This window comes from Cynocephalus volans, unplaced genomic scaffold (genome assembly GCF_027409185.1).
Source record: "Cynocephalus volans isolate mCynVol1 unplaced genomic scaffold, mCynVol1.pri scaffold_35, whole genome shotgun sequence".
Taxonomy (NCBI): domain Eukaryota; kingdom Metazoa; phylum Chordata; class Mammalia; order Dermoptera; family Cynocephalidae; genus Cynocephalus; species Cynocephalus volans.
The window spans coordinates 6,251,273-6,261,408 of NW_026902463.1; the positions used below are offsets into that span (position 1 = coordinate 6,251,273).

The following is a 10,136-nucleotide window of genomic DNA, read 5'->3' on the forward strand; positions in this document are numbered from 1 at the left end:
CACCTGGCGGAGGCAGCGCAGCCTCTCACCTGGAGGGAGAGATGGGTGGACAGAGGAGGCCCAGGAAGGTTACTGGAAGTGGCAGGTGAGAGAGAAGACGTGAGAAACAGCTGTGACAGCGAGGTCACAGCATGGCTGTGGCACGGGGGCCCAAAATACCTGTGCTGTGCCGCTCACACCTGTGTTCTTACTCCTGCACATAAGAACAGCACAGGGAGGCCCGGGGGACACGTGAGGAGCGTGTGTTCGACACCGATCTCGTACACGGCCCGTCATCCCCATCTGTGTAAGTCCTCAAACATCTCATTAAATTTGTTCCTATGAACAGCTGGAACAGCCAAAGCAAAACCAGCGAGCACCCAAGAATCCCCTTGGCCTAGGGGAACAGTCTGTGATTTCATCAGAATTAAAAATAGGTAACCCTCGTTCTCTTTTAAAAAAATTTGTTTCTCGGTAGGATTTCAACCCCCTTAGTCCTACTCCGCCAGCATCACAATCGTGAGCACTTTAAGGAGTGCCTTGTCACTATTCAAACGTCACTGCACTGTGGTGCTCTCGAAAGTGGTCAGGTGAAGGACACACTTGAGGGTTGTCATTAACACCCACGCCACGGCCGCGGTGGTGGGAGAAGCCCACGTTTACAGGTGAGTCGCGTCTTCCTTTGAAGGTGCTGCCGCGTAGTCATCTTTAGCCATCAGCATGTACGTTGACTCCATCCCGCGTCGAAACTGGAGGGTAACGAGGGCAGGTGGCAGGAGGCCGTGCTGGCCTCGCCCCAAACTCCCAGACCCCTGCCCTCACTGGTACTTGGCCGAAACAAGAGCGCGATACTTGAAGGATTATGGTTGAATCTTCGAGCCGCCCCGTACTGAGCTTCGTCAGCACCAAAGCAGCTTCTCGTTGAGTCTGATGACGTCACTGACGAAACTGTCCGCGCCGATGAAGTCACCCGCGATGACGTTGGTGCACCGTGAGCCCAGCCCCGGGCACTGCGCTCGGACCCAGGTGCTCAGGTACGGCACTTCGGGCACCGTCATCTTCTGCAGGGACTCACACGGATGCACCAGGATGTATTCCAGGTTCTCCATAAGGTTGATGCCAGCCACAAACAACCCGCCTGAAATAAGGAAGTGGCAGAGCAATTATGCGACACACGCACGCTGCTGCATATGTCCCGTCTCACACTGCCACCGTCACCCGCCTGTCTTCCCCATTACCCATTTCAGAAGTTAGAGTTCTGACGGCACAATGCTCAGCAGAGGCCTCATATTAGTTGCACTTCGTTACAGAGGACGCTGGCCTGACCATAGGCCTCAAAGATGTCCACATCCTAATCCCCATGTGGTAGACAGAATAATGTCCCCAAAGATGCCCACGTCCTAATCCCCATGTGGTGTACAGAATTATGTCCCCAAAGTTGTGCATGTCTCAATACTTGGAACATATGAATATGTGACTTTACTCGGCAAAGGAGACTTTGCAGATGAGATTCAGTTGAAGATCCTGAGATGGGAGATTGTTCTGGATTATCTGGGCAGGTCCAGTGTCATCACAGTGTCTTTATAGGAGGGGGACAGGAAGATTTGAATACAGAAGAAGAGTAGGTGACGTGGAGAAGGAAATAGGTGGAGAAAAGGAGACTCGATTTGGGGCCCTAGGCCAAGGCCTGCTGTAGCCTCCAGAGGCTGGAAAGACAAGGAAACCCATTCTCCCTGGAGCCTTGAAAGAACCAGTCCTGTGACACCTTTTGAGGATTTCTGACCTCTGGAACCTTAAGAGAATAAAGTTCTCTGCAAATGTTTTTTCATTCTTATCTCCAAAGTCTCGAACCTTGTCAATTACATACACGTGAGAGGGCGAGATAGTAAAACAGCAGACAGCTGCTCCTGGTCTGTGGTGCCTGGTTTTGTGCTGTTCCCTCAGGACCCATCTCTCCTGGGTCACGCTTTGCAGTGTGAACAGCAGCACGTTGGGGCTGATCCAGCCCAACCCTAACCCTGTGCTGTGCGGGGCCCTTCATTGCTGCAGGCCTGTGATTCCTGCCTCTGAAGGACCCAAGATGTGGTTTGCAAAGCTGCTGCACCAGACGGACCCCAGTGGGTTTTTTAAAAATTGAGGTGAAATTTACATACTATAAATTCACCATTTAAAAGTGACCAATTCGGTGGGTTTTAGTGCATTCACTATATGTGCAACCACCACCTCTAACTAGTTCCAGAACATTCTCATCACCCGAAAAGGAGACCCCGTACCCGTTAGCAGTCAGTCCTCATTCCCCCTCCCCAGCCCCTGACAACCTGCTTTCTGTTTATGTGGATTTACCTGTTCTGGACATTTAATGTTAGTAGAATCCTACACTGTGTGGTCTTTTGTGTCTGACGTCTATCACTGAGCATCATGTGTTCAAGGTTCATCTACGCTGTAGCAGGTGTCAGAGCCCCGTTCCTTTTCATGGCTGCATAGTATTCCACTGTGTGGATACAGCACACTGTCTACTCACTCAACCCCAAGGGCCACCTGGGGTAACTCATCCCTGTAAACGTCCTGGGCCCCACCCATGACATAGGACCAGTCGATTCCAACGTCCAGCCAGGTTTGGGACCGCATTCCTCCCCCCCGAAATCCCATCCTCTGGAAAGTTTCTCATCACTGTGCTTGACAACACTGACCAAAATGGCCACAACATCAGGAACTCCTTTCTGTAAAGACAAACCACTGATCAAAGAACCACAGAAGGGCAGCACTGAGCACAAAACCCACCAAGGTGAACGGTTTTAGTGGAAACACTGGGGCAGGTGGAGCCGGCTGCAGGAAGCCTATGCTGGCTGGCATCTACAGCCCTCCAGCCCCGGTCCCTCTTTGCCTCTGTCCCTCCGTCAGGTGTCCTTGCACGCAGTTGTGGAGCCCCACTGGCCCATCACATTACTGGCTTGGGCAGACAGGGATAACACTCGCATGGTGTTAGCATGACAGGTCAGTGCTGGGTTTGTTACAAATGCAGTTGTAGATCACGCTGGCTCAGAGAAAAAGGCCAGAGGTGTTTGCTAAGTGTGGCCCAAGCAACAGCACACAAGGCACCAGGCCACCTGCTACTGGTTCATAGTGAGAATGATGGTGCCCCAGGTCCCTGGAGACCCAACAAGTCCAGCGAAGTCTGACAAACCACTAAGAAAAAGGGAAACGCAGTGGATAAAACAGGCAAATGGAAAAAGAAATGCACAAAAACACGCGAATCCCATGCCAGTCGTCACTCAGGGCAGAGGCCAGGCGCGGCCACTGGGAAAGGACGTGGGGACATTGAGCGTGTGAGGGGCTGGGGGCCTGGAAGATTCTGCACAATGCGTGTCAACTACCATGGTGCAAAACAGGACTCTGGGTGGGGTTTCATCAAATCATGCCACATGCATGAGCTACACACAGATGAGCAGCGAGGAAGGTCAGAACCAAATAAGATGTTAAACTTGATAGCAGAAGAGAGATGTTGACACACAGAGATTGAGATAGAGAGAGACAAACTGGGAGAGGCTGAGAGATAGAGAGAGAGATGGAGAGATGGAGAGAAAGAGAGACAGAGATAAACCGAGAGAGACAGAGAGACAAAGAAACTGAGAGAGACAGACAAAGAAACTGTGAGAGACAGAGAGACGGAGATAAACTGAGAGAGACAGAGAGATGGAGATAAGCTGAGAGAGACAGAGGGCGTGAGCCGAGGTGGCACCGTCAGGGGCCAGGGCCAGGGCCTCGCTTCTCACCTGCAAAAGGGACTGCGTCCTGCACAGGATGCTTTGAGACTAACATGCTCAGGTCTGTACAGGACTTAGCAAGCGCGTGGTGTATACACATGTGCATCAAATACCAGTCCTTTGTAAGCATGTGTGTGCTATGGCGTCTGTGGCATGTTTCTGACACTGCAGATCAATATGGAGTGCTCTTGTTTGTGCCCTGGAGCTGCAGACTAGCAGCTGCCGAGCAGAAACGGGCATGTGGGACTGAGAGGGAGTGAGAGCTTCCCACGCCTCAGCACTGGTGTGATGTGTATGTGTGTATGTGTGCACACATCACACTTCAAAAAGATCTTGGGAAAACTGAATTGAAAGACAATATGAATCTGTGAATTTTTTGAAGTACTGTCATGTATACACACGCGTATGTACATGTGTGAGCATGTGTGTCCACACACACGTGCACATATATGTAGACATGCACATGTGCATATACATATGTGCACACCACACACACACACACACACACACACAGTGACATGTATCACCTTTAAAATTCTTTCACTCAAAACTGAAAGCAAACGTGCCCCCAAGACTGCAGAAGTGTGTCACTGGCCTCAGTCTGGCCCTGTTCAGGAGTAGCTCCAGGTACATGGGCGGCTGCAGCTCTTCATGCCCTCCAGGTAGCGGATCAGCTCCTGCACCTTCACTTTGTTGCCCCACCAGTAGCAGACCCCCGGTGACAGCTCCCTGTGCCAGCTCACGGTGTCCTCGTCCTCGTAAAAGATGATCACCTGCTGGCTCCGCGCCCACAGCAGGCGCAGTGTCGGCACCTCCTGGAAGGGACAGAGTTTCTGGGTGCCAAGTGAGAGGCACCCACAGTGCGTGGCTCCCACACTCTGACCAGCCCACGATGCCCACCCCAAGCCCCCAGGACCCGCTCTGAGACCTCTGTTAGCGATTCCAACAACAGGGAAGGTTGGTTTCCGCTGCAGATGTCCCTGTCAAAGGACAGAAAGTGTCTCCCGAGGCGGAGACTCCCATTTTACTGAGGGGGCTCCACAGCAAGGCCTGTCCTCTGTCAGGACCCCAGGCAGAGAGGGTGGGAGGGCAGGGACCCCACGCCTCCTCTGGGAACTCTACATAACAGAACGTCCTGCGGGCTCATGGCACCACCAACTGACTTTATGCCCTCTCGGTCTGGAGTCCAGAAGTGTGACATCCAGGTGTGGCAAGGCTGTGCTCCCTCCAGAGGCTCTGGGGGAGGATCCTTCCTGACTCTTCCAGCTCCTGGTGGCTCCAGGCATCCCTGGGCTTGTGGCCGCTTCACTCCAGTCCCTGCTTCCATTTTCACGTGGCTTCTCCTCTGTGTCTGTGTCTCCTATTCTGTCACTTATGAGGACACCTGTCATTGGATTTACGGCCACCCTAATTCAGGATGGTCTCAACTAATTATACCTGCAAAGACCCTCTTTCCACATAAGGTCCCATTCTCAGGTGACACCATTCTCCCCACTGCATCAGGTGTTATTACACCTAGTCGTGCCTCAGGCCCAGGCCTGAACCAGGGAGGTCTCTCCTCTCTGAAGTCCTGACAGCACCGCACAGCCAGGCCATTCGAGCGGTAGGATTGAGGCCGTTGAAGGAGTCTAAGTGGCAGAACAACTGGCAGCTCTCCGGAAAAAGTACAGATCAGATCCTGCTCCACCAAAATAAGTGTATGAATCAAAGATTTAAATGTCTTTTTAAAGGTTATAGAATTCTGGAAAGAACGAACAGGGTCAGCAAACACATGGAGGAATCTCAACAGCATTTCAGAGGGAAAGCAGCAGATACCTGGGTATATTCTGTAGGATTTCCTCGGTGGAAAGTTCTAGAAGAGGCAAAAGGAACCTGGAGTGGAAGAAGTCAGGACATGGATTGCTTTGGTGGGGAGAGTGCTGACTGGCAATGTTTCGGGGGACAGATGGATGCACACGATTCAACAACCACGGTAAAAAAAAACCCAAAAAACAGAAACAAAAACAGACGGACGTATAAACATAATGTTGTCCACCCACACAGTGGAATATTACACAGCCATGAAAAGAGTGAAGCTCTGACACCTGCTGCAACATGGATGAACCTTGAACACATGATGCTCAGTGACAGAGACCAGACACAGAAGACCACACAGTGTGTGATTCCATTTACATGAAATGTCCAGAACAGGCAAATCCACAGAACAGGAGCAGATTAGTGGTCACCAGGGGCTATGGAGGGGGGAGGGGGGAGGGACTGCTGATGGGGATGGGATCTCCTTTTGGGGTGGTGGGAATGTTCTGGAACTAGATAGAGGTGGTGGTTGTACAACATTGTGGATGCACTAGATGCCCCTGAATTGTTCACCTTAAATGGGTGACTTGTGTGGTGTGTGAATTACATCTTGATAAAGCATGAAGAATAGAGTGTTCAGGGGCAGATGTCACACCTGAACGCACTGGTTATGAGCTCCTTTGAAAGAGACACCACTACGTCCCTTTCCTGTCTCCCTCTCTTGCTCCACGTTGCATTTCAAGACCAGCCCCCTCATGCTGAACGAGGTAGGGAGCCAGGAGGGCAGACCCAACTCGGCTGGCCCTGCGGGCAGCGGTGCCAACCGAGGGTAGCATGGGGAAGCCGTGCTGGGCACCTTCCAGAACCTGCCACAGGAGGCTCAGCCATCGGGAGAGGTCTGATGAGCAGCACATCTTGCTGAAGGGGAGATCTGATTCTGCAGGTCTAGGGAAACCCCAATTCCTGAGCTGAGCCACAGACCACCCTGGAGCATCAAGGGCCACAGGTCAGCTGGCCTGACCCTTGGCCTGGTCCTCTGCCACCAGGATGTCTGAAGGTTGGAAGGGGAGTGTCTCCTGGGAGACGAGACTGGGCCCCTTTACAGAGGAGGCTTGTCCCCCCTTCCGCCTCCAAACTGCCTTCCTCCCAGCTGGGCCCACCTGCCGGTCACCTCAGGTGGCCCTACCCCAACCGCACCTGGCCACACCTGGTGCTGGAGCTACTTGGACCCACGTCCTTGATGGGCCTGAGGTTGGCCAGGAGGTGAGCGAATAGCCCGCTTCCTTGTTTACAGAGCATTGAGGATCCCAGAGCCTCACTGTTCAGGGTACTTGACAGGACCTTTCTTCCTTGAGGTGTGCACTGGCCCTTCCCACAGTGGGGGTGCTGGGCAGATCCAGAGAACAGAATGTCCCCCAGCTGAGCCTGTGAGCTGTAGTGCCTCCTGGGGCGGTGAGCAGAGAAACCCAATAGGCATCAAGGAAACGAACCCCAGCACACAAAACTGCATCTTGGAGAGAAATGCTGTCTGACTGAGTGTCCAGGCTCACGTGAATGGGTCGCAGACAGCAGGAGAGGCCCAGGCACAAAGGCAGGCTCTGCTGAGAAGAAGCTCGGCCCCCTCGTAGCTGGAGGGCCACATGCGCAGCACCACAGAAAGCATCCCACCTTCACGCAGGTGCAGTGGGGGCTGTCAGTGGCGGTGCTGGCGGTGGGGATCCAGGCTCACCAACACCATGGTGGAGGGTGAACCACATGTGCTCGAGTTCATGGGCACAGGTGGGACACCATGGCCCCTCCCCCTGGGATCCCCATACCTGCAGTGGCCACCGTGGCCTTTGCTGCTATAGACTCGTGTCAAGCATTCTTCTTTTGATTAAGAAGTCCCTGAGCATTTAAGTTTGCCCTGCTGGTGGGCCAAACCTGACACTGGAACTCCAAGCACAGAAGATGCTCAATGCACCTTTGACGGGGATGATGAATGCAGCAGTGAGGGGCCTGGAACTCCCACCGGTGTCCTCAAAGCAAGGACAGACTAGTCACAGGGATCATAGCCACTAATGCCTCAGCCGTAATGGCTGCCAAAGCTGTGCTGTCCTGGGGTACACCACGTGCCCTCTGCAGCCAAATCAAGATGAAGGAGACAGAGAAGGACAGGTGTATGTATATGTGCAGGCATGTGTGTACATGCTTGTGCATGCATATGCTTCTGCATACATGTAGATGTGTGTACACATGTGCGTGGAGATGTGTGCAAATGCGCATACCTGTGTGTACGTGCACATGCTTGTGCATAAGCACATTTGTGTGCATGTGTACACGCGTGTATTTGTGTGCTCACGTGCATGTGTGTGCGTGCATACGCATGTGTGCAGATGTGTGCACATGTGTGCATCTGTGTGTACGCGTGTGTGTGTGTTTTGCGGGGTTCCCCACACCCAGGACTGATCCTGCAGCCGGCATCCCTGCTTGGGAATGCAGAGAAGACCTCGCCCTCACCTGGGAAGGAGAGGTGGTGGAGGGGCACGTCCCACAGCTGGGGGCACAGCCCCGTCATCCAGTCCGCGTTGGCGTTCCCACAGCGCAGGCTCGGGAAGCTGCTGGCAGCGCTCACCTGGCCGCCCATTGCAAGCAAGCCCTGTGCAACCCGAGGAAAGAAAAGTGGTTTTTTAGGGTGAAAACTTGTGCTGGTTACACAGGTGGCATGGCTTTGAAATAAAAAAGAATCAACAGACTTCCCCAGAGGAGGACAGGGTGGTCTGGGCTGTGGGGAGATCGGAGATGGGTTCTTGAGGACGGGGGAGGGAGAGAGAGGAGGGGGGGTCCTGAGAAACATGCAGGGGACCAGAAAGTGCCCCCCAATACCCACGGTAGATAAGGACTGTTCTGAGCCAAAGACACTTGAGAAACAGCTGCCCACACCGCCCCGTGTGTGGAGGAGTGAGAAGCTCTGGTCCCAGTCACCAAGGCGACCTGCACGCTCTGCAGCCCAGAGACTCACCGAGAGGAATCCACTGAACAAACCTCCTACAACGACCCATCTACCTTTAGTTTCCCCAGATACTTAGCACCCCCCCCCAACACACATACACATGATTTATGGCTCCGAGAAGCTCAGATCCCTTCCTTTGTCTAGTCCCCTCTCCACAAACACGTCACCCTTTGTTTAAGAGACCATCTCTTGGGGTTTTCATTTCATTTCTGTGAGGGCACCACATGCATATGAAATAAACCTTTTCCCCTGTTCATCTGTCCTTTCTCAGTTTATTTTGCAGGACCCTGTTCACAAAACCTAAGAGGGTAGAGAAAGGGTTTTTTCCCTTCGTCTTCACACAGAATAGAGAGAGAGAGAGAGGGAGGGAGAGAAAGAGAGGTGCCCAGAGCCACCTGGGGCACCCCCACACTAAGAGCCCACAAAGCCCCTTTGCTGGAGTGGCTGAAGCATGTGTCCTGCCTCCAGGGGAGCGCTTGCCCTCAGATCACACACTAACTCCACCCCACAATCCAGGACTGTGGAAAGGGGCGCAGCGGTGAATCTGCAGGGTCTCCCGTGTGGGGTCTCCTGGGTGCGGGGTCTTCCAGCTGCAGCATCTCACAGGTGTAGGGTCCCCCTTCCTGGCTATGGCACAGCCTTTCAGGGCCCTGCCTGGGGGAGCACTGGGCTCCACACCTCCCAGCCTGGCCCCGTGGCTGCTCTGCCTCCATCTGTTGGGATATCAGGCTCGGGTGCAGGAAATCTTTCTGACTTATAAAAAAGAGGATCTGGGTAATAAAAAAGTAAAGAGTTAAAAACTGGGGCCTTTTTCTAAATAATGCCGGGTATTTGCCCAGATCTTGGTTTCCCCAAATCTTTCTTTGCTTTGATTAAGAGAATCCTGGAGCAAATGTCCCACCTGCCTCTGTTTGCTAAAAACAAGTTTCCAGATAGGCTATGAGTTTTAACTATGGACCTTCTCACTAGGTTGAAACTGGGTTTACATTGAAGTGTTAATTTGGATTTGCATTCTTTCTGCTTTACTCTCCAACCTCTGATGGCTTTTTCCTGCTCAGACCTTTTACAGAAACACGTCTCCTTCAAAGAACCCGCAAAACACTGAGGGCAGAAGGAAGCCGGAAGAGACATGTGCTGCTAAACTGTGACCCCAGCTGCTGCCCTTGGACATCTGCAATGTGCGTGCCAAATACCTGTGCACAGTCATCAACTTGCTCTCACGATAAGCAGGCAGGTGACTGTGCACTACCAGCCACGCCCTGCACAGGTGACACAGCCTGAGCATCAGGTCCACACTGCTCGGTGGGGACGCCTGGGCAGGACCAGAGCCTTCACCCATGGCCATCTGATGCCAAAGCCACCCTGTCCATGAGGTCCCCTGACTTACAGTGTCCAATGGGACACTGTTACTGGCTGAACTGTGTCCTTCCAAAACTCCTGTGTTGAAGCTCTGACCCCCAGAACCTCAAATGTTACTGTGTTTGGAGACAGGGACTTTAAGAAGGTGATTAAGGTAAAATGAAGTCATTGGGGTGTGTCCTGATCCTGTAGGACTGGTGTCGCTATAAAAAGAGGAGATGAGGACACAGACATGCACAGAGGGACGA

At 52.9% G+C, this 10,136-nt stretch overlaps 1 protein-coding gene across 1 annotated transcript; it reads right to left on the reverse strand.

Moving 5' to 3' along the window:
* Positions 1-878: 878 nt before the first annotated feature.
* LOC134369052 (PI-PLC X domain-containing protein 1-like) lies at positions 879-8,163 on the reverse strand. The gene is made up of 5 exons (XM_063085251.1): positions 8,037-8,163; positions 7,088-7,205; positions 6,735-6,981; positions 4,375-4,576; positions 879-1,117 (listed from the first exon to the last, which is right to left on the reverse strand). The coding sequence occupies exons 1-5, from the start codon at positions 8,161-8,163 to the stop codon at positions 879-881; spliced, it is 933 nt and encodes a 310-aa protein (XP_062941321.1).
* Positions 8,164-10,136: the final 1,973 nt, after the last annotated feature.